At 40.4% G+C, this 25,416-nt stretch overlaps 1 protein-coding gene across 1 annotated transcript in view; it reads right to left on the reverse strand.

Annotated features, from left to right (window-relative positions):
* Window positions 1-3,508: 3,508 nt before the first annotated feature.
* Emsy (EMSY transcriptional repressor, BRCA2 interacting) overlaps window positions 3,509-25,416 on the reverse strand; it is a 70,670-nt gene continuing 48,762 nt past the window's right edge. The window contains exons 16-22 of the mRNA XM_051148998.1: window positions 24,126-24,324; window positions 15,913-16,077; window positions 13,954-14,109; window positions 10,572-10,723; window positions 8,009-8,572; window positions 6,578-7,057; window positions 3,509-3,894 (exon numbers count right to left, since the gene is read on the reverse strand). Coding sequence (XP_051004955.1) covers window positions 3,700-3,894; window positions 6,578-7,057; window positions 8,009-8,572; window positions 10,572-10,723; window positions 13,954-14,109; window positions 15,913-16,077; window positions 24,126-24,324 — 1,911 coding nt within the window. The 3' untranslated portion in view covers window positions 3,509-3,699. The remainder of the gene's footprint in view (window positions 3,895-6,577; window positions 7,058-8,008; window positions 8,573-10,571; window positions 10,724-13,953; window positions 14,110-15,912; window positions 16,078-24,125; window positions 24,325-25,416) is intronic.

A 25,416-nucleotide genomic window follows, 5' to 3' on the forward strand; every position in this document is an offset into this window, starting at 1 on the left:
ACAGCCATAAGGAAAGAAGCACTGATACTTGCTCCAACATGGACAAGTCTTGAGATATGACACCAAGTTAAAGGCGTCACAAAAGACCATTTACTGTGTTCTAGTCACACCAGGCATCCAAAGCTGATAGTCCATAGGAACCGAGAGAGGATGGCCCCTAGGGCTAGAGAGGTGGCTGTGGTGATGATGTTTGGGGTTCTTTTTTGTTGTTGTTGACTGATGAGAATGTTGTAAAATTGATTTTTTAAAAAAATGGGTGCCCTATCTGAAAAATCCTAGAAACTATTGGGCCATACCCATTACGTGTTAAAACTGGATATCTGTGAGTTCAACGCCAGCCTGGTCTACATAGTGAATTCTAGGTCAGCCAGAGCTACATAGGAAGACCTGTCGCAAAAATAAAAAATAAAGGGAGTCTTTAAAATTCACCATAAGTTACACTTGCAGCAGTAGGTATTTATTAAGAGTTTACCTTAAACCAAATCTTTTCTGAGGTGATGCGTTTGAGGGCAAATGTATGACGTGGTACAGGGTGACTATGACTTCTCACTCTCCTGCCTCTACCTCCCAAGGTTTGGAATGATAGGCATCCAGCACCTTGCCTAGTTTTGCTATGGTGCTAAGGATCAAACTCAGGGCTCCGTGCTTCCTAGGCAAGCACTCTACCACATTATCTCTAAATATCATTCAGCAGAGATAGCTTACAACCACTTTTATGAACTTAAACATGAAACAAAGAAATAATCTATCCATGTGGGCAAAAGCGTGTTGAAAGACAGATCCATACACGCCATCAGTGTCATTATCAGCCCACTTAAGAAACCTAGGGAAAAGGGGGCTGGAAAGATGGCTCAGCAGGTAAGAAGAGTCATCTACAGCTATGGCTGCTGTTCTAAGAAGGCCAGGGTTCAATCCCCAGCACTCACATAGTGCCTCACACTGTCGAACCCCAGGGGCTCATGGGCAATGCATGTACATTGATACACACATATAGGTAAAACATTCACACATTGGGGGTTGTGGCTCAGAAGTACCTTCCTGGTTCCTTTCTTTTTAAATTACATTTAAATAAATGTAGCCCAAAGGGCTAAATTAAATAAAACAAAGGGAGTGGGGAAGACACCTGGAGAATATGGTCAAAGAACATTACATACACAAAAATGTCTAAGAAACCCAGTGCTGTGGCTCGGGAGATAGTCAGTAAGGTGCTTGCCACACAAACAGGAAAACCAGCACTCACATGAGAAATCAGGCCATGACTGTGTTTATAAACCCAGCACTGGGGACGTGGAGACAGGCAGCTCCTGGGACTTTCTAGGCAGCAAGTTAGACTGGTTAGCAAGCTCTAGGTTCCTGCTTCAAAAAACAAGGCAAGGATCAGCAAGATGTCTTCGTGGATAAAGCCACCTGCTGCCAGGCTTGAGTACCGGAGTCAAATTCCCAGGACCCAGATGGTGGGAGAGCTGACTCCCACTATCAGCCTCCAGATGTATATAGACATAATAAATACACATATATAAAATACATAAAAATGTAATTTAAAAAGAAAGGAACCAGGAAGGTACTTCTGAGCCACAACCCCAAGGGTGATCTCTGCCCTCCACATACACAGACAAAGCCCACAGCTACATACACTGAATATGTGCTGATTAAAAAAAGAGAAAGAACCCCAGAATCATTCTTACAGCCCCGTCTGTAAGCTTGCTGTAAGTAAGCTGTGAGCTTGCTCTAACATCCTTGGTGATTAGAGCCTTACTTGGCATTAAAGAGGAATGAATACAATTTGCTCATAAATTCATGCTTTAAATGGTATTAGAACCTTTAAAAGGAAAAAAAAATTAAATCTTACTTGATAATTCCTGTGTGCGTATGTGCACATACAATTTTTAAATGTGTATTAAAATAGACTCATTTGGTATTTTAACTGCTGGAACACAGTAAGGGGACATGAGTATACCATGCTGATGGTAGAGAGGGAACATAACTTATTCAAATTTGTTCTTATGTCCTGATCCAATATGTATTCAAAAGATATTTTATTTTATAAAAACTTAAATCTGTAAATAATAGATTGACCATAACAGAGGGCTTAACCTGGAATACATGGACGGTCTTGGGAGCCCACAAGTCCCTAACATTGTATGCAAAACCTTAACACGTGTACTGTCATGTGCATCTTTTTGGTGAGAGAATTCATAGGTTAGTCAGATTCTTAAAGACATCTATGACCCAAGAGAAGTTAAACGTTTTCTTAGCTAGAAACAGTCACAAAGTGGTTGAAACAAATTTGTACAGCAGCTCCATCTATGGGTGAGTAACGATCACCTGGTAGAAATGAGGACAAGCACCAGGAGCAAGATGTCTCAGGGATGCTCCTGATGAGGCCTTCCGTGTCACTCTAGTGGGAGTTTATTAACTATAGCATCACAGCTTCTTCCCAGATGTAGACGCAAAAATTAGGAGGCTATTGATAAATTCTACTTACAGTACTTCAGCACCAAAAAATTGGGCAGTTATGCTGATAAATGTATATACATACAGTTCAACATCTGTCAGTCTTAAAATGCTTATTTATAGTGAAATTCATATAAAACCGTTAAAAACTTTTCTATTTACACTTTTTAAAAATGAAAAGTATAGTTTCCTTTGCCACAGTTTGTCAAAATTCTTAACCTCCCATCCCTTAGCCTTCACTCTACTTGTGACAGACAGCAATCACGGAACCAAAATAGCACGTAAACAAACTGCACCCTAAAAAAGTAAAAACTTAAAAACATTACATTTAGAACCGTAAGTGAACTTTTTCATACATTTCAAGGGGCTTAAACAAAAGTAAAAGTTGTTTTCAAAGTCTCAGTCCAACATGGATGTGCAACTTCGGTATCAAGAGAGCGTCACATGAGTGAAGAGTTCATTTTCATTGACACAACTAAGCATTTCCTTTGAGCTAAAAATGTCTTTTCCTCTGCTTCCTAACCAAACCTCTAAAAGCGGGGAGGGGAGGCCAGGCGATCCCGCTTCCCAGGACATGTAGGAAAAGGGATCCAGCCTGCTTGGAAACATTTACATTAAATAAATAAGCAAGTGTGGAACACCACAATAAATTAGCATAGAACCAAGGAGCACATGTACAAGCCGCCCCAAACACGTCCTGGCTGGGGAGCTGTTGTTCACCCTCCAGCAAGGACTCTTTAAAACTTTCCTAGGTATTCATGAACTGAGCAAATGTAAAATGTTAAGCAAATCAACTTCCAGGGCTATGCAAAGACAAACACGATTCTAAAAGAACTGCTCAGATACATCATTTAAAAACCACACTCTTCACATTCTCCTTGCTTTCCTGGTGGCATTTGCTCAGTAGAAAGCAGCGGAGAACCGCTCACAGGAAAGTCTCTTTCCACTGCCAGACAAACTTCCCTCTGCCCAGCTCCAACAAGGTGCCGGTCTCCACAGCTGTGCATCTTTTCCTTTGCCTTTTTTTTTTTTTTCCTTTTTCTGTCTGTTTTTTTAAAAAGTACATTCCTCTGTGAGTTTTATCTTGTTAAAACTGCTCCTGCAGCAGCATCACGGAAACACTGTGTTTCTAGGTCCCCAGCCTAAGTCTGATCAAAGTGCTTTTTTTTATATACAACAAATGTTAAGGTTCCCTGGACACTTGGTAACCAAGCAGGCTTTAAAGTGCACTCCGGTGTCTGAACACTAGGACCGGTCAGCAGAGCTCTGAGAAGGGCTGGGCTCAGTTCCATCCTCTGTGCTGCTGTCTACATCCTGCTCCATTGCTGTCTCATCGTCATCCAGCTGCTGACTGGTGAAGTTGTTCAGCTCCAGGAGGCCACTGGGCTCCACCACCACGTTGGAGCTGGAGTGACAAGGAATAGCGTACTGGGGAATGGCCTGAAAGAGAAGATGAAGAGGAGTATGTTCATAGTGAGAAAGGTAACGGGATAATGTGTCCCCCTGCCCCAGGCACAGAACACAGAAAGCTGGCATGTACTGGACAACCTCCATGACAAATGACAAGTGCTGCGCTCGATCTCACACACAGCATTCTACTGCTTCCGTGTCATGTTGTGTGGACACTATCACTCCATGTTACACGCGAAGAAAAATGAGGTAAGAGATGTCCTCAAGGTGACACAGATGTCGGGGTTAATGCGGGATCCAGCCTCTAGTCCCAAACAATTCAAAGGGGTCTTTCCCTTCCCTTACGGGTCCTCTTCTAACAAAGGTTAAAGTCTACTGCAAAACCAGAAAGCAGGTGTTTTGTTTTGTTTTGTTTTGTTTTGTTTTCTGAGAAGACAGCTTTGGCTTTCCTGTAACTCGCTCTGTAGACCAGGCTAGCCTTGAATTCAGAGATCCACCTGCCTCTGTATCCCAAGTGCTGGGATTAAAGCATGTGCCACCACTGCCCTGCTCAGAGGGTAGGCTTTAAAGAATATTTTCATCTTATCATTAAGTAAATTTTGCCAGTTTTGCTTTGGTTTTTTGAGACAGGATCTTACTATGCAGTCCTGGCTAGTTCAGAACTCACTATATAGGTAAAGTTGGCTTCCAACTCAGATTCACCTTCTGGGAGTAAAAGTACCATAACACCCAGCCTGTAGCATGTTTTTGTTCTTCATCTTGAAGATAAATGATTCGTTGCTGACATAATATATTTTAAGCCTCTTTGGTGGTTCAAAGAGGAATCATTTTTTTTTAGTTATAGCTATGACTATATACCTGCAATAGTGAAAGTATTCAAATATAAGAAAATGCAAAAAAAAAAAATCTGGCATTTAAACAACTAGAAAAACATTACTAGGTGAATACTGGGACCTCTTGGTAAGATTTATGGTCCTACTGGATTCTTTTTTCTTTATAACTTTTGGGGAAGGGGGGGAGGTGGGGAGTTGGTGGTGGTAGAGACATGGTCTCATGTACCAAGCTGGCCTTGAACTGACTACGTAGCTGAGTTGACCGTAAACTTCTGATCTGTGGAGATACAAGCATGCACTACCATGCTTAGCTATAGAAACTTTTTAACAAGGAATATCAGTTATATCACACCTCTGCCCCTAATCCTTGACATGAATGAACTATATTTTCATTCCTGCTAATACAACATAGAAATAATTTTCAACTAAGCTACCCCAAATGAGATGGCAATGGAGACTCCCAATTGCCACAATCCATTTTAGTACAATCAGTACCAGTTTCCATCCACCGGACAGACAATGAGGCAGTCACTTATGTTTACTAACCCTTACACAAATTCTATAAATTAGGCATTATTTATTCTCACTATTGATGAGGAAACCGAGGCAAGAGTGGCATTAGTGGTCCAGCCTAGAGTAGTGAATGGCCAGGCCAGAAACCCATCCCTTTTCCAAAATAGTCCATCTCTTCAGGTTAAAAACAAACAAACAAACAAACAAACACAAACAAAACAAAAAACGCAATCACAACAAAACCTTTTAAGAACTATATAATTCACTAAATCCATTTTTATAGATGGAATCAAAATATCTGAACAACTCAATGGCTTCTTTGGCTAGCCTTAATTTTCAAGCCCTTGTATTTAATTATGTCTCAATTTATTTAACAACAATCAATTTGTACTCTCTCACAGCTTGGCAATTGGAAATCCTACCACATGAACTTTGAAGCACACAGCAGAGGCTCTATGCCAATTCCAAATTATCTACCCGTCCCTAAGTAGGAATTCTTAATGAACTAAAATGGGCTGCTCTGATTCTTTGCAAGCTATGTACTGCTTTGGGGAAAATAAAAACTGCCAATATCAAGAAAAAAAACCTTAACATCTCGCATTGAGAGATGGAAATAAAACACAATTCCAAAGTGCTAGTCTGGACTCAGTTTTAGTCGTCACTTAATCTGTAACACACAATGACTGGTGGCTTTTAGAACGAAGGCGGCAAAGGTCAAGAAGGTGGGTAGCTGATGAGCTGTCCACTGTGGCGACAACACCTTAACAAGATGATCAAATGACAACTGACACAAGAAGCGAAGCTTATGCTTAATGGCAAGTTCAATGTACAAGGAGTCTAGAAACACATGGAGAGCAGGTTTCTGCAGATGCTCCAGTTGGCTGAAGTGTGACAGCTCTAGGAGCCACAAAGTCAGAGGAGGAACAAGAAGTGTTTACAAAGTGTCCCTGAAATTCAGCTGAACAGAAGTGCAAGTGGTTACATTCCAGTTTGTCAGACTGAGGAGCCTAAAGCCTGAGCTCAGGAAATCATTCATCTTTTGAGTGAACTCACTAAGTGAATACACTGAAACTATGGTATGGACATGAAAGCAAGCTGGCGCACCCAGGAATGGTCCTTATGGTCACACACTGTGTATGTTCTTTGACCACACCCATCAAGTTTCTATGATTGTTTTCAAAACAACAACAACTAAACATAAATTTGTGGATTGTAATAGTTTTTGAAATCAACTCAAAGGAAAAAAAAAAAACCACTATATTTTGTTACCACCTTGAAGTGACTAGTCCTGTGACATACCAAAATGTATCAAACCCACAATAGCCCCCCATCTACCCAAGATGTCTCATTTTCCTTCCAGTTCTTACCTGGATGATAATTTCTGTTGGGCTCTCTTCAGCATTCTTTTGGCCTACATTCTGAATACGCATGAACTGGCCTGTCGTGGGCACTCCTGCCGCTTCGATTTTTCTGGTCGTTAGGGGAGGGCCAACAGCGGATGGACTTGAACAGGACTCTCTACATTTCGTCATCCCTGCCACCACCACATGGGTGGAGGGCAGAGCTCCGGCCTCGCCAGTGAGCACACTGGTGGCTAGAGCCTTCTTTGGGGGATCCACTACCATATGTTCTACATTTGTATCAATCTGAGCTTCCATCAAAGACATCTGCAAAATGTCTGACACTGCTGTCTTCTCAGAGGCCTGAGTGGGAGATATGCTTGTAACTGGTGAAGTCAGCTTAGGAACAGAACTGCCACCAGTTATCTTTGTAACTGTGGGAGGCTGGCGCCCCTCAAATGTTATCTTTGTAACAGAGGATCCTTGGGTTAGAATTGGCTGCTCCACCTGAAAACAAATTGGGTTGTGTGTATTATAGCTAATCTCTTTGAGGAAAACTAACCAAACACTCCAGAAAATATGGTAAAAAACATTCGTGCGGTATGCTAGGGAGACATTTTGAAGCTCGATGTTTTAGTAAGAGGGCTGGATGGGAAGGAGCTGTTTTCTTTTAAGGAACCTAGGGAAAGAGGAGGGGTTGAAAGAACCTTTGTTCAGCCAGCCAAGCTTTGAGGCAGTAAAGGAAAAAAAAAAAAAAAAAAAAAAAAAAAAAAACACAGCAGCCTAGTTTTCCTTTAAGATTTAAATCCCTAGACACCTTCAACCCCCTCAAATGATTTCACATAATCTGCTTTTAAAATTAAAAGTGAGTTGGATTTCTTAATCTTTTGCTTCAAAGTACAACTGTACAAACATATTCTATATATGTATTTTCAATATACATATACACACATATATAAAATCAATCTAGAATCACCAATTTTGGCAAATAAAATTTCTTTTGATTATCCACATGTTTCCTCTGTTATCTAGATGATACATCTAGAGGGTGACTTCATCAACCAGATAGTAAAGATGTAAACTAGAAAGGAAGATAGATGGCCAATGACGTTCCTTAAAAGACTGCAGTTTACTTAGCATCACTGCCACAGAAAGGAGTTTATAAGCATGGGATATGGAGCTATCGTTTTCATGCACTGCCAGTTACTGCTAAAAGTGATTTCTTTAGAAACCGCCAAGGAAAACACCCTCTGAGAGCTGTGCTTTCCTCTGTATCAGTACGTGCACCTTTCTCTTAATACATGTCAGCATAATGAGGCCTTCAGGTTCTTCTTGCCTGGAAAAAGCCCTGCTGGCATGTTACAGCTATGGTGACAACTTAAAAACCCTCACCTACCCCCAACCCCCAATCCCCATGAACACAGAAGTTAACTTTGCATGCTATCAAAATTCTGTTACCTGGCTTGTGGGTTGTTTCTCTGATGAGGTGGGGAGCGCCATTTGGCTCTGGGGAGTTTGGGGCTGCACGTAGATTTTTGGTTGGTTCGGAGCTTGCTGCAGTTTAGGAAGCTGCTGTGTGGTTTTCACGGCAAGCACCTGTACTACAGTCTGCGGGGGCTGAGCCATTAAGGTAGGAAGCTGTCTGTCTTTGGCCACCACAGGATGCTGTGTGTGCTGTGCATCTGGCTTGGGCTGTGCTTGTTCCTGCTGGAGAGGAGTCAGTTTCTGATGCCTGATGGAGAGCTGGGGCATCTGCGTGAGTTTGTGCTGGAGTTGGTCTGCTTGCAGGTGGATGGTCTGCTTCTGTTTGGTCTGGAAGCACTGCAGAGTTTTCACTTGCAGCTGAGTCTGTTCCAGCTGGGGCTGGCTAAGTTTTTGTTGTTTAGTTGACTGTGACTGAGTCAGGGCAGACCGGTAAAACAGACCTGTCTGAGGGTCCAACGTGTCCATCTCTTCAACCTCACCCTCCTCGGTTCCAAGTTCCTCAGTGTGTTTAGTAAAAGCAGTGTGACTACTTAATGCCTAAGTAAGAGACACAAAGTAAGAATAAAATAAGATAAAAACACTTATAGTGTCACATTTTTCTTCACTTGGAAAATATTTGATATTTTTGGAGGAGCCTAAAAAGACCACAGAATCTCAAAACTTGTAATCAAAACTCCTAATGTGAACTTTCAGACAGTAAGTACTTCAACACCCAGTCCACTCATTAGTGTAGGGAAAGTCCTGGAGAACCCAGAACCTACAGATTGGAGGAATAAGGTGACCTTACAGCTCAGGAAGAGCAAAGAGGCTCCCAGCTCAGGGGCCATGCTGCAGCCTGTGCTTGAGGGACGCTCACTTGGCTAAAGGCAGAAGCAACAACTGAGGAGTGAGGCAGCCAGAGCAAAACCAAGGCTCGGGAGAGCCCACTTTGACCACATGCATGCCCTTAGTCCCAAAGGCCAGCTGTACTGTCTGGGAGATGTGTCCACCCCAGGGCCCAGAGCAGGCCTCCCTGAGGACAGGTTGTGCCACCAAGGCCTGTGAGTCTCAGAGTCCAGGCTCACCAGGCCACAGCCTCCTAGAGACCTGGGACCTGGAAGGTGGAGCCAGAGGACAAGACATCCCTCTTCATGGGAAAGGAGACTGCCTGCCTGGGGTCAGCTGGCACTGACAGGAGAGATCATTCTGAGTGACACCGTTAGAGCCAGCCTGTCTGGCCACTGTGCATCTTGAGAGAGATCAATGTTAGGACCTACCAATAAAGGAGAGACTAAGCTCTGTCACCCAGAAAAATCTTTAGACACATGGCTTTCCTTTAGGACACAATAAAATCCACCTTGCTCCTAACTCCTCTGCTGGCCTGTCAGACACCACAACACTAATCTACCTTCAAAACTGGAACTTGCCCTGGTATCTTAATGGCCTGATACACGCACAGTTTTGATTCAACACCTCTTCACTGTCTTTGAGTAGGTCACAGACAGTCAGGTTTAAGCCCTGGCAGCAGTGACACAGACTTAAGGGAATACTAAGGAGAGTCATAGCTCAATCTGACACCCAGGATGAAGTTATGTGGTAGAACTGTCACTATGGGTTTGAATTACGGCTCTGCACTTGGAGCAAGTTACATGACTTTGGCAAGTAAGTGGGACGATACGCCCACTTTTCAGGATCATAGCAAAAGGCAAACAAATGAATGTATTTACAGTTCAAAGCACGGTATCTTATACAAATCAGCTTAACAATGCAGCTTTCTTTTCCTCACTATCCTTAATACCAGACATTTCTATCTAATATTGGTTCATTCCCTTCCTGTTGAGTCTTCTTTTATTGGTCACATATAATTAAGGGAGTACAATATTTCCCTTCTTGTTCATAATAGTCTCATAGGACTTATAATGTATAAAATAAAGGCAAAAACAAACTCAGCAACAAACAACAAGTCAAATGTTATTTCCTTTTGAAAATCATATTTACTCCATTAGTAAATCCTTATGAAATAGTAAGAGACACAGAAACAGTGACTAGTTTTGATGTTATGAGATTCACCTGGACAACCCAACTCTTCTGAAATGTTAAGTTTCCAGAATGTTAAAAAATAGAGATAGATAGATAGATAGATAGATAGATAGATAGCTGGCTAGCAAGATGGCTCAGTGGTTAAGAGCACTGCCTGCTCTTCTAGAGGTCCTGAGTTCAATTCCCAGCAACAACATGGTGGCTCACAACCATCTATACTAGAAATTGAGGCCCTCTTCTGGCGGGCAGGTGTACATCCAGACAGAGCACTCATATGCATAAAAATAATAAATTCTTTTTTTTTAACATAGTAGTTAGTAACTTTAAAAAAATACTGCTTTCTAATTATTTGCTGGTGTTCAGACCCTCAACTCAGCCTCTATTCATTCTTAACAGACAGAGGAGTTATACATACAGTCTATAATTCAGGTATGTCTTCTTTTCCAAAGAGAAAATTAAACCTTATTTTTGGGGAAAAGTTGTTATAGGCCACAAGAAGAAAAAGAAGAGATACAACCTGCTGCATAATGTGGGTGATTGCTCCAGGGGAAGACGCTGGGATGGACTTTACCACCACCGAAGTCTGTGTTGCAGTCTGTGACTGAGCCACATGTTGGAGCAGGGTCCGCTGGGGCTGGGAAGGCTGTTGGGGCTGGGAGCGATGGCTGACTGAAAATAGAGGAGGTGGTGATGTTTCTTCAGAAATCACCACAGCAACTGTAACCAGTGACCAATCATTTTAAGCACGCATATGAGCTGGTATCCCACAGGGTGGTACTACACACTAAGAAGCAGAAGACCAGAACTTGTCCGCTAGGAACTGTGGGACTCTAAGAGTCTCTTATGAAACTGCTTCCTTTTCTGCAAACTGGGAACAACAGAGCTATTGTAATGATGAGGGGGAACACGTAGAGAGGCACTGTGAAAACTGCTGTCACCCAGGAGGAACATGCCTTTACGGTGACTCCCTCTTGTGAACTACTGGCTTTTCTCCAGTGACTTTTAACCCCTGAGGTCACAGGGGAACAAAGCATTTCTACAACTCCAGCCATATTAGGGAAAGTGGGGAAAACAATGCAGTTCAAACACTAGCACTGCTCCTTACATGAAGAGACACTGCTTTCCAGCCCAGGGTTTGGACAAGCGACGCTGCAGGCAGAATCCTGTCCCACTGTGTTCCAGCCACCTGGGAACTTGAAGCCACCTGTTTCAGTGACAGCACTGGACTCGGAGTCTAGCACTGTTTGCCTGTGTTTGGATGGGGTGATAAAAACCTGCTGTTTCTTCTTACAAGAGGCAAATGGGTTGAAAATGGTCCTTAAATAAAGAGTCAAGAGGAAAAAAAAAAGTTGCTCTGTCAGCCCAGTGACAGCTCAATTAGACCAGCCAGAGTGACCTTCTAGGAATCAACCCACTTCGTCCTCTCTTGCCACAGGACTCACTCACTCACACGTAGGTGCCAATCTTTTTTTTTTCTTTCTTTTTAAAATACATTCTATTCTATTTTTTTTTTCACTTTACACACCTATGGCAGCCCCTTCCAATCTGTGTCATCTTTTACCAGCCTCAATGTCAAGTTTTAGCAGTACAAACACTTGCCACATCTACCCACAGAACACTCAAATGTCTTTGGCCACTGGGAAGGAAAGCTTTGAATCAAGAACAGGTAAAAAAGAAAAACATCTGTAAATGAGATTATGAAAACTCCTCCAATAACCCACAATTGTAAGGTTAACGTAGCTTATCTTCAGTTTCAAGCAGCACTGTTCCATGCTTAGAAACAGCTGAATGCCCGAGAGTGAGTTACACCTACAGGTCAAAGTAGCTGTGTGGTGGTTCAGGGACTAAACTCTGGCTACAACTACGATTATAACACTCTTTTCTTTACACACTCACAAATGCAGGGCTTCTCTCTAGCCACACGCGCCCTGAGGTTACAGACAGTGTCATCTGCACTCCTTTCATTCTGCGCTACACTGCTTCACTGCATCTCACAGTATGCCTTTGCACTGCATTTTAAAGTTAGATGAGCTAATAAAATCTTCCCTATACTTTCAGCTAAACTGAAAATAAAGAGCCAGGATTTACATTTAAACATCTACTGAAATAATTTACAACAGGACTAAAAAGGAGAGAAATAAATTATGTCATTAAACTCAAGCAAACAAATCAATGCAATTTTTAAATGAAAGCATCATCAAAAATAAGTAACATCTGAAAGATAATAAATTTCTGATGAAATTATCAGATTATATAGGCTATTTTGATACCTATATTACCGTAAGTTTTTTGTTTTATCACATTTCCTTTTACAAGTGGCCACACGTGGGTGTGGGTAGGCGTAGGTATGGGCAGACATACCGCATATATCTGGTTGCCTATAGAGGCCAAAGGAAGGTATTTGACAAACTGGAGCTTAAGTTACAGGTTATTATAAACCATATGGACACTGGAAACCAAACTCAGGACCTCTGGAAAAGCAGCATCCATGCTCACCTGCTGGGCCATCGCTCCAGCCCCAATAGTAAGACTTTTAAATTAATGAGACAAATTGGACTTAACAAAAGATCAGATAAATAAGATCAGATATGTAAAAATAATTCTCCTTCAAGATCCTATAAATTTCTTCATACCAAATGCCCAGAGTGTAGGAGACCAAAGTTCAGGGAAACCCAACATCTACCACAGAACAAAACAAGGCTTAGAGCAGCTAGCTTTAAAGACAAAGCAAATGCGCGGTGTGGCTGTGTGTGTAAGACGTGGCAACTACGGAAGGAGGTCACAGAAAGAGCATTTGTGAAACAGGTGATGTGACCTTAGCTGGCCCACATAAGCCCCATAAAGTCATTTATTTCTTTAAACAATTCTCTCTCTCTTTTTTTCCAGCAAAGTGCTCATTTTCCCACTTTGCAAAATATCGTTTCCTTCCCTTCACTAGTGGTGCTTACCAGAGCAGAGCAGGGTGCATCCATTTAAGTGGTTCCCCCAAAATTCATCATCATCTACCTTTATTATACTACAAATGGATGCACACCACTTACCTAGAAGGGGAAAAGCAACCTCTGTCCCCTCATCAGTGCGTTCTGAAAAGGATAAGTAAGGGGAGAGATCACAGGTCTTTTCATCTGTTTACTGTATTCTAGTCCAGGCTACTGCAGAGACAAACACTCAGTTCTACTGGCCTCTGCATCAGCTGCCTTTCTGCTAAGCGTCTGGGAAGTCCATAGTTTTCTATTGTCTTCATTGGATTTTTTTTCTGAGCACCTTTAATCCTACAGTCCTCATATCTCCTCAAATAATGCTAAAGAATTCCTTTTTCTCTGTGGCATCTGGAGCTTTCAAATGCCTGAGACTTTACATTCTCCTTTAATCAATGTTTATAAAACAAGACAGGAGCTCACCTCATACGCCACCTCTCCTCACCCTGAATTACTCACATCACTATCCTCTGATCCTTCAGATCTCAAGCTAATAAAGTATCCAAAACAGAAAGCAGTATTCCAGGTGTGGCCTCACCTGAATGTAAGAGAATTTCACTTCTCCATAGGTACCATCCCCAAAATCTCATTAGTATTTTGTTGCTGGACCACACTTAAATATCTAATCTGCTATGTGTGTGTGTGTGTGCGTGCGCGCGCGCGTGTGTGTATGTGTATACAGGTGCACATATATGAAAAAGAAAGAGAAAGATTAAAGTCAGGGAAATGAGAGAAACAGACAGACAGACAGACAGACAGACAGAGATTAAACAAGGAAACCCCAAAGAGGATGTCAATCTGATCTGAAAACAAACAGGAAAACAGCTAGAAATATAAAGATATGTTCTCCCCCAAATGAGCACCCCCTGATATCCACAAAGGTAGCACTACCTTAATACTATGTTTTAAGAGGACACCTACCAGTGGTGATGTATTCAGCAACTAGTTCTGACTCTACCACAGCAATGGATGGACTCTCAGGAGAATGTCTCTTTTCCTGGGTCATCTGAATAGGTACTGCCATTTGACTCAAGTCAATAGTGGGTTGTCTTGGTTTAGATTCCAATTTTTCCTTTACTGCATAAAAAAGTCAGGGAAAAGTTAACTTTTATTATAAACAAGTACTAAAACCAGAGCTGTCTATGGGAATAATGAGTCAGACCTCTGGGGTGCCACACTGGCAGTGACTAAGAAGACCCTGAACTGAAAACTGCTGACTGCTGTGTATGGTTGTGTAGCCTACAACCTGCATAACCATACCCAGCAGCCTACAACAATTCATATGCAGTCACACGCAAGCCCCCCTATTACTCCAGGCCAGCCAGGTGTTTCTCTTGATACACTCCTCCTAGGATGTTATCTCCATTGTATTCAAAGTAATCCCTGGTACCCTCAGCTCACAGCTGCATGATCTGATCATATCCCGGAGCAGCGCTTCCCCTCAATTAGTTCATTTGACTTACTAAAAATCCAAGGGCCTGAGAATGTTACCCAAATGCTGGGTGCTCATCAAGCATATGCATGGTCTTGAGTTGATGCCCAACACAAGGTGGGTGGGGTGGGGGATTCACGTAGGCTTTACTGAGGGAGGGAGGATTGCTGAGATCACTGCTGATCTGAGTGACCTACATTCAGGCCAGCCTGGGCTATGAAGTGAGATGCTGCCATGCGTTTTAAGATGTGGCCAAAAAACGTTACAAGTCTTTAATGACTCTTAAAGAATAAAACATATAGCTTTTCAGTGTTGAGGGAAAAGGTGCTGTACTTCTATATGTCTAGAATGTCTGATAAAACAGCCTGTAATTAATAATGGTATATGTATAGATCTACTTTTAAAAAATATTTTTACCACTTCTTCAACAAAATCTCTTCATTCAACATTCCTAATTATATAAACGATTGATGAAATGGTTGAATTTTTCAAACACAAGCATCTGGAAAAAGTGCCCAAGGCTAAAAATAATATTAATAGAAGAAATCATTTATATTTATGTCAAATGTATGATGTGTAGGATATAGCATGGAATTTATAATAAACAGCATTCAGTACCTAAGTCCACTAAAAGACTGCTTCTACCAAGTGTGGAATGTGACAAAAGCAAAACAATCATTTTAAACAAAGGAACCAAACCTGAAGAGTCCTGCTATGATCCCACAAGCGGAGATGGCCCTGGCCACCATTCTGCCACTAACCACTAGGCTAACCTTTCTCAGTCTTAGCTAACTTCTCCAAACCACAAAAGGGTTAGATGAGATAATTACTCTAACCCAAAATATTTGCATAATTGTTGCCCTTTATAACAGAGCACTCAGTATAATGTACATGGAATTGTCCTAGAGTCTATCACAGACATTTAGTAACTAGGAACACTGATAGGGCCCTAGTACACACAGATGCTCTAGCAGATAACCTACACAAAAATCAATACATAAATCTGAAAATATGGTGAGAACAAATGAAAATGTTTACAAGCAAGTCTAATGGTGTTTTATAGTACAAAATAACTCTGATAGTATCAGCGAGGACAGCAGGGGCCATTTGATTTGTGTCCTAATATACTTAAATATATCCAGCAACTGAACTGTGCCTATGCTTGTTCTATGCTTGTGCTTCCAAGTGACAAGCCCATTTCCTTCTGCTGATGAGAGGACTGTCCATTTGAAGTAGGAGGCAGCCCTGTCTATTCTGCCTGTTCTAGTGACAACACTCCATTTATGCCTCATACCCCTATATACATCTTACAGAACAATAAACTGTACCAATGACTCTAGACAAATCCAGAGAGGGAGAAATGTACAAAACTATGTAACAGCAGTATGTTGTAGCAACCCATCTCTAGAGAAAACATGCTTCACTCAGTTGAGCATGTGAATTCATACCTGTTGTCTGTTGGAGTCCTAACAGGGCTTTGATTGTTGAAGTAGCTGACTGTGATTCACTGGATGCATCCTGATATATTATGGTGGGGCTAGTCTCCATTGCAATCTCATGTTCTGACCAATCCTGACGCCGGGAAGCAATTACATGAACTACAGGCTGGGAATCTGTTTTATATTAGTTAAAAAAAAACAAACCCTATAAACAAAGTTTCTCTTAAAATAAAGCATTTTTTTGTTTATCTTTGTATTTAATGTAAATGTCAAATTTGACCTAGGAAGACTGTAAGCTCCCAGAAGGCATACTGTCTCTCACTTCTGAATTCATTTATTCACCCACTCATTTTACACTAGACTCCTGTGTATCAGGATCCATATTTAAAGGACGTAAAGGAACTCACAAAATAATCCAAGAGTGCTGAAGAAGCACACAGTCAGTTTGAAGAGACAAACATGTAAAAAGACAAAGTATAATTCAATAGGCTAACTGCTCGCTACACAGGTGTGCATCTATGTAGGTACTTGTTTGTGTTTACTAAAAACAAAATGTTATAGGAGACTGGTTTTCCCCAATGCACAAGAAAAGGTTTTTATATACAGCGTGAGTACTTGGAGGAATACTTCATTGAAGTATTGACAATAAGAAAAGAGAGACAGTCTAGAAACATCATGATGTAACCCAAAAAGTTACAGAAAACAAAGCCAGGCGAGAGCCTCAACCCTGTCAGTTATTAGCAAGCTGGTTCTTTGGGTCCTGGCTCTACTGCTTAATAAGAACAAGATGCAGATATAATGCATGATAGTCTGTGCTGCTTAACAACAATATGGTCCAAGACACACCTTAGGTAATGCTGTCGTTGTGAGTCTCCTAACACGCTCACAAGAAATACCTTGCTACAGGTACGCTATATGACACACCCTATAACTGTCATCACATACACAAACACACCTGTATATGTGTATGTATAGATATACATACACACATATATGCATATGTATATACGCATACACATACAGTTCATTGCTGACTGAAACATTAGTATAAGGTACATGTTAATAGGTAAATACACTTTATAAACTGTAAAAAGTCAGTAGAAATGTGGTTGTTGGAGAGTGTGGCTGAAAACTCACTTCTACCACTTTTGGTTGGTTTGAAAATAAATTCCTGTATATAGAAATATAATGTCATGTTAAGCAACACATACTTAACAGTTCTCTATAAAGCAAGCAGGTTGAACCACTTTGTGTAAGAAAATGGGAGAGGACACAAAGACATGATCCCTAACGCTCAGATCTAGATTGTAGTGGGAGAAACAAATAGCGTCTCACATCGTGGGGGAAACATCAAATGGTTGAAACAGGGAAAGAGGCTGCTTTTAACCATGCTGCTTACTTAAAGCACAAGAGCAAGAAGTATGTGGTGGCTCAAAAATACATGAAAAAAGATCCTGTTTACCCTCCAAAAACATTATATTTTTGAAAGCCTAGAGGCTTTCTAAAAATGTTGAGGCAAAGGGAACAACTCTTCTAATGAAACCATCTTCCTGAACAAAACAAAAATCAATATACAAGAAGTTCAGAATGTTTAATAACCATTAACAAATAGGTCAGATGTGGGCACAGGCCTATAAGCCCAGAATTTGGAAAGTGAAAGAATAGGAGTTTGAGACCAGATTGGTCTATATGAGACCTTGTCTTCAAAAAGCAAAACAAGCTGGGCAGTGGTGGCACACACCTTTAATCCCACCACTCAGGAGGCCAAGGCAGGTGGATCTCTGAGTTTGAAGCTAACCTGGTCTACAAACCAAGTCCAGAAAGCCAAGGGTCTATTACACAGAGAAACCCTGTCTTGAAAAACAAAAACCAAACAAACCCCAAAACAGACTACCTCAAAAGCAAAAATAAACAAACAAAAACCTTAAGTAGAACACATCACACCAGAGACACAGAATTTCTATTAAGCTTTCCAACCATGTATGAAAGACTGGCTGTTAGCCAGTAATGCAAAGTGCCATGTGAAGAATACTGCAGTTTTTCTTTACATACTTTAAGAAGATATTAAGAACATTTTGTTTGCTTAGAAACAGAATCTCACGTAACTCAGGCTAGCTTCAAATTTGCTATGTAGCCAAAATGACCTTGACATCTTGATCCTTCTGCTTCCCTCTCAAAGTGCTGGAAATGTAGGCACATACCACCATGCCTGATTTATACAGTGCTGAGAATTGAACTCAGGTCTTCATGTATACCATGCAAGTGCTTTTCCAACTGAGATACAACCCTAGTGTCCAAATATGCACAATTTTAACTTGAGAAATGGTTATACTAGGAAGCACTATTTTATGTAACTTAAAAATAAGAGGTTTCGTGATGCACACAAGCCTGTAATCTGAGCACCTGAAAGGATCAAAAGTTGGGTGCCATATAGTCTGGGCCATATAGTTTCAGACTGGTCTGGACCTGTCTCAGAAACACAAATGCTCATTGATAAAAAGAGTCTCTTCAACCCAACTCTAAGATACACTGAATCTCTAGAGTAGGAACTGTATTTAGATAAAATGAGAAAAGGTCAGAAAAGGGTAGCAAATTTCTTTGCAAGAATGCTAACCATATAATATATCTCCAAATAAAACCATTCCATAGGAAGTGGGAGACTGTACCACCTCTTTCTGTCCACACAGAGCAGCTGATAATCACCAACCCCAAAGCTACGATACAAAAATGAGAATGTGAACCCGAGTGGAAGCTCTCTGATGGTCTAGCCCTCTTCTACCCTTTGGCTTAGGCTCAGTTCTTCTATCGCAGGACACCAGGAGTCTGATATGACTATTACTATCTGTTTCTGCAGCGTTCATTCAGAGGTGCCTGGTCTTCTGATGTTTTAACATGACAATGTGGTCTACAATGTATTGGCAGGTTTAAACTAGACTTTCATACTCCTTAGGGATAGTGGCTTGCTGCAGATTTTCCTTACAGGTTACTTAACAATCATTCACTGGATGTATACTACGTGCTAAGTACCAGAAAAGCATACTTTCTTATTATATTCAAAGGCAAACCCAGACATCTTTATGGAAGAACACCTCCTGCCTTTATCAAAACTACCTAGATCACAATTTCATAGTCTTAAGACTTCTTAGGAACCTCAAAGGTCCATGTTACCATCCACTCTGCACTACTCCCACATGCAAGTGTCATCATCAGAGAACCCACTGCTCTCTAATGGTTCCTTCTCATTTCAGCCTGCATAGCTGTGATATACAAAGTTTTCTACGTAAAGTGGAAATAGACTTTCTTGTCATCTCTACAACAGTACTATTGTCTGTCCACTTATCTACAAAGACAACTCACTTCCTTTATATATTACAGACCTGAGCATGACTAACAGTCTCAGGCCCTTCTCACCCACCCATCTCCACTATCCTCACAGAAAATGATTCCCAGTAGTCTCACTCGCTAAGCCACCTCTTCCAAGCTAATCTCAAGTTGTCTATATTCCTTCCATGTTACAATATAACCCTTTCCTCAGAAGCATTCTCCCAAGGCTCTAGAGAACATCAATTCCAAAAAATTTTCTGCAAAAAACAGTTCTGTAGTCAAAAACACTAGGGAACAGAACACTTTATTTTATGTATTATATATCCTAGTTTTCATCTTTAACAATATAAATTACCAATAAATTAGCTAATGAAATTCTGCAACTATTTTGCATAACTTACGTTTGATCTGTTAAATCACCCTCACTCTGACCTCCTAAGATTATGAAATTTCAGGAAAAATAATGCCAAAAAGGGAGTTCTGAGTTAAACTATGTCTTTATGATACTGACTTTCAAATGTTCCTCTTGCTCTGCTCCTTTAAATCTTACTCTGAACTCATCTCCTTGTTGTCTTCAGGTTTGCTTAATACAATCTTGCATTTAATCCACCTTATACCTTTTAGATGGGTAGTGGTGGCACACACCTTTGATCCCAGAACTTGGGAGACAGAGGCAGGTAAATCTCCTGGGTTCAAGGTCAGCCTGGTCTACAGAGCAAGTTCCAATGAGCCAGGGCTAAACAAACCCTGTCTCAAAACAAAACAAAACAAAACCCTCTTAGAAATAAAGCTGTATAAAATTAAAAATGATAATACTTTAAAAAAATCTGAGCTGGGTGGTGATGGCTCACACCTTTAATCCCAGCACTTGGGAGGCAGAGACAGGTGGATTGTTTTGAGTTCAAGGACAGCCTGGTCTACAAAAGTGAGTCTAGGACAGTCAAGGCTACACAGAGAAACCTGTCTCGAAAACAAACAAACAAACAAACAAACAAACAAAACTCTGAACACCAATAAGGACAACCCTTTCCAAGTGAGAAAGGAAACAGGGAACAAAGCACAGTAGCCTCAGAAAACGCATGGTCTGATTCTCAGTGAGTGACCTGGGCAAAGCCGACTTTGATCTAAGAGTCTTGGTTAACTCACTGTCTATCGACATACAAGCAACAGTCTAGATCTGTGAGGAGACATTGCAGAGGAAAAATAATGTTTTGGAATGAGGCGACAAAAAATGAGTTTATATGCATGAAGCTTAATGGTTTTCCAGCTATTACTATTCTTGAAATGCTAACAGAGAAGAAAATAATAACAAAAAGTACAAAACAAAATGGCTAACTTAAAAAACCAGTATCAGAAACATAATATGGTGTGATGAACTCTGGTAGAGTGGTCAAGTCTCACACCAGGAAGATGCCCAAGGCTTCTACTCTACCCGTGAAGAGACAGTTCAGGAATTTTTAAACATGGGGCCTAGATGCTTCCTTGTGGGGTGGGTATACCAAGGAACCTTAGAAACCACAAATGGAACCAAGGCACTGTCCTGAAATAAAGTATCCAGCATATATAGGAAAAAAACCTTGAAAAAGATTCTTAGGTCAAAAAAGATTGATTCTTCCTTAGAATAGAACAAAGAATGAAGAACTTTAGAAACTCATCTGCACATGCTAAAACTTGTGGAGGAACACTGTATTTATAGTCTCAGAGAACCTCCTCCCAAACTAGTACTAATCTCCAAGAGGAGTGTGTTAACCTCACAGTGGGGAAAACCAGAAGCAATCATCCTAACCAAGTGACCACTGCTCATCTCAGCAATGTGGCAAATGGACATCATGTGTCTCCTGAGGAAGTTGACACCCATCATCCACATGTGCGGCTCCTATTGAATTAAATCATAAAGAAGCATAGATAAACCCAACTGAAGAAGATTCTACAAACTAACCTAAACTCTTCAAAAATATCCAAGTCAAAGGGGATAAAGAATAAAGAATGATGATGGTATCAGAGTGATGTCTCATACATGTAGCTCCAGCACTAGTGAGGCTAAGACAGAAAGATCTCCATGAGTTTCACCCTTGCCTGGGCTATGAAATGAGATCCAACTCAAAAGGAGCACCAGGCCTTTACTCCCAGCACTCAGGAGGAAGAGGCAGGCAGGTGTTTTTTAATTCATGCCCTCCCTTGTCTACATATCAAGTTCCAGAGTGAGAAGAGTGAAAGGATGATAATAATATAATGTGTAGGGAGGAAAAAGAGAAGGAACATGATGACAATAATGTGATGTTATGTGTAATACAGCTGAGTAAAACGTGTGACCCTGAGTTGGAAAGTGACTAGGAGACAAAGCAATAAAGAACATCACCTAAAAAAAAAAAAAAAAAAAAAAAAAAAAAGAACACCACTTATCAATTCGTAGTTTATCCAGATGATTTAGAAAGTAGATAACATTATTAATTACATTAAATCTCTTGACTTTGATAATAACAATTTAGTTATAAAAATAACCACCCATAAGAAATAGACCTAAAAATGTAATTGCTGAGAGGTCAAAGAACATAGTACCTGTAACTACTCTTAACTGTCTAAAAAACTTAAATGTTATACACACAGACAATGGATACAAGAGAAGTGAGACTAGAGACAAAAGCAATAAAGCATGGCTGTGGGCATTGTTCACTGGCAGAAGTGTGTGTTTAGCCACGTATAAGGCTATATGTTTCAGCCTCAGAACCAAAAATTAAAATACAAAACTAAAACCAGGGCTGGAGAGATAGCTCAATGGTTAAGAACACTAACTGCTTTTTTAGGGGACCCAAGTTTGATTCCCAGCAGCCACATAGCAGCTCACAACTGTCTGTAACTCTAGTCCCTGAGGATCTGATGCCCTCTTCTGGTGTCTTCCTGAACTAGGCATGTTGGTACACATACATACATGTAAGCAAAACACCCATACACATGAAAAGTAACTAAAATTTTAAAAAATGAAATCAACAATAACTGGGCTGAACAAAATATAAACAAATAGGAATGACTGGTAGTAAGAGTCACATATCATAAGTAGTTTACATACTGATTTACAACCAGCAGAAAGAGAAAATGAATATTAGGAAAATAATTTCCAAAATAGTACTTATTATACCTGATAGCAGACGGAGGAAAACTATTCACTTTCTAAATATAAGTGCTATATTGTCTACTTGCTTTGTGAATGAATGTTTCTCATTTTCTTATAGTGTGGACTTTTAGCCTTTGCCATTATTTTCTTCACTACTATTAAATAATTGTATACTGCAATTGTATATGAATGTTTTCTAATATCCTAGTCTAGATTTCAAGCTCCTACAGCACATGAACTATCCAAGTGTAGTGCAGCACACCTGTAATGCCAGCACTTGGGAGATGAAGACAGGAAGATTAGAAGTTCAAGACCATCCTCAGAGTTAAAAGCCAGACTGGGCTATATGAAGCCTTATCTTTAAGGAAATGGGGTGGGGGGAGAGGCAAGAACTGTTACTCAACCATAATACGGTCTAACATAATTCTTAGTACACATTACAAACCAACAAATAATGGTTAACAAATAACAAACAGCAATGTAAACCATATAAAATTAATGTGAAGTTATCACTGAATTAAAACAATGAAGTGTTTGTATAATATGGGGGGGATGTGCTTTCTAACGGTGCTTTTTAAAAAAGCACCAGGCATACCAGCAAGGCTGATATAGAAGCAGAGAGAAGGAAAAGAGAAGAGAGAATAGTAGAAAAAAGAACGTTTTTGCGCAGCTGCATCAGATTGCATAAGCACAGACATAAACATGGACCGACAGCTCTAATCCAAAATACTCCACGACCTGAAACGCTCTGAGCAAAGTGACCCTACTAGCAGGAATCCCGTATCTGACCTCACACAATGGTCACAGTGAAAACACAGGTGTAGGGGAAAAAACCAAAAACTGTAACCTTACCCTCAGACTAAGTGTATAAGGCTTATATGAAACATACATGAATAACATGTTTAGAACTTGAATCTCATATAAGCGTGTTCTCCCTCTCCCTCTCCCCACCCCCTTTTCTGTCTCTCTCACACACAAATACAAAATCTGAAATCCACGCTACTTCTCATTACAAGCGTTTCAGACACAGGATCCTCAGTTTGTGGCACCCAACAAGGGCAGTCAGGATAACCGAGCCACATGAACAGAAGACAATGTGTCTGTCAGAGCTTTGGGGTAGACCGTGAGTTTCTATTAGAAAAGATGTCCTAGAAAAATGTCATATTGATAACAATAATGAAGATTCTCTCCTGCTGTGTTGTCTAGCTTCTAATAACTGGGATAGCCATTGATTATCATTTGGAATACTTTTGAGAGTTAAAGAAAATGTTATTAATAATTAGGCCAGAACAACAGATAGAAACTCATGCCCATACAAATTGGGATGTACAGTCACCCATTTAGAGCTCACATCTGGCCACCTAGATTGACTCTTTCTCAAGGTTCAGCAATAATCATTTTTAAAAGCACATTCCCTTTCTTGTATACTTCTTCCTCTATTTACCCAAACCAAACAGGAAAAATACATAAAATTTACCATTTGGAAATTACATTTCTGCTTGATACTGCCTATGTAATAAATACCATCATCTAAAAAAAAAAAAAGAAATCTATCAATGATTTGATGAACATTTGATCCAAAGTAATAATGGTAAGCTATACCAAAAATAAATTTTCAGCTCACTTATGAAATAGATTAAAAAAATAAAATAAAATAAAATCAAGGCAAATCAAAAGAGCTTCCAGCACACATGTTTGGTTTGTAGTCCCTAGAAGAAACAACTCTTTAGGAGCTGAGGCTCAACATGATCAGTGCTCGCATAATCAGAAGTACAATCAGACTTACCTTGGGAACTCTGGGAAGACTCCGTGGAAGAGGAACTACTATCTGTGTAACCCTGGGGTTCTTCTTTTCCTTCCTGAGCAGATGAATTCCCGGCCTCTGCTACCCTGGATGCTTGCTGTAATGTTTCTGTTACCAGCTGCCTTGTTTGTTCACTAACAACTGTAGCTTGAAATGTCACTGGTTTGGGTTTAATGAGGACCTAGAAGAAAAGCAGAAACATACTCAGATAAAATTTCAGAGCACACTTACATGCTAGCAGTGCATGGTGATTTATACCTGTACTCAGCACTTGGGAGATAGAGGCTTTGAGACTGCCACAAATTTGAAGCCAGGCTTGGCTAGAAAAAAATCCTGCCTCAAATAACAAACAAACAAACAACAAAAGCTAAACTCCCAGATCATTTTCCAAATTTAGAACTTAGCATTCTGCATACTGATTATTAGGCTTTGGCACAGTATTGCTTACCAAAGACTAATTCAACCCACAGATGAACTAGAGCTAAGCTATGTACAATACTGTAAGTGGTATAGGCCAGACCACAACAGCTACAATTCTTTGCTTTTTAATGTCTGCGTCTGTCTATGCATATGTGCACATGTAAGTGGGTGCCCTCAGAGGTCACAGGAGGGTTTTGGATCCTCTGGAGCTGGAGGTAAGAACAGTGGTGAGCTTCCCAATGCAGGTGTGCATGGGATAAAACCCTGGTCTTCTGCAGGGACAGCAAGCACTCATGACCACAGAGCCATCTTGGTTTCCCAAAGCTATGATTCTGACAAGATTTTCAGGTTTTCTTATCTAACTTCTGAAATCATTTCCAGCACTATCTATCACAGTAACAACCACAAGCTGAGTGGTAGAAAAAAAATTAAAGTTAAAAAAAAAAAAAAAACAACAACAACAAACAAAAAACAAAACAAAATAAAACAACAAGTAAACTGACTCAATAGAATTTTCTAACCAAAGTATCTGAGCCTCCTCTCTAAATCTGTATTAACAGAATAAAACTAAGACTATAATTTGTCCAAGCCACTGTTTGTCAAGTTTCTTTTAATAAGGAACCATCCATTTAACAATGAATTCCTGGCACGCCTGCAAAAAGCAAACTGCAGGAGATCTAAGTCATCTCTTAGGAAGCCACAGAAGAAAACTGATGTAAAGTGCTATTGAAAGCTGCCAGAGGTCAACTGCTGGCAAAGTTAAAAGCCCAGACATCAAAATAGTGAAATGGGAAAAGTTTTCATACTAAAACATTTCCCTTCAAAATTTGGACTCTAGGAATTTAATTGGATT

Source organism: Acomys russatus, chromosome 7 (assembly GCF_903995435.1).
Source record: "Acomys russatus chromosome 7, mAcoRus1.1, whole genome shotgun sequence".
NCBI lineage: Eukaryota > Metazoa > Chordata > Mammalia > Rodentia > Muridae > Acomys > Acomys russatus.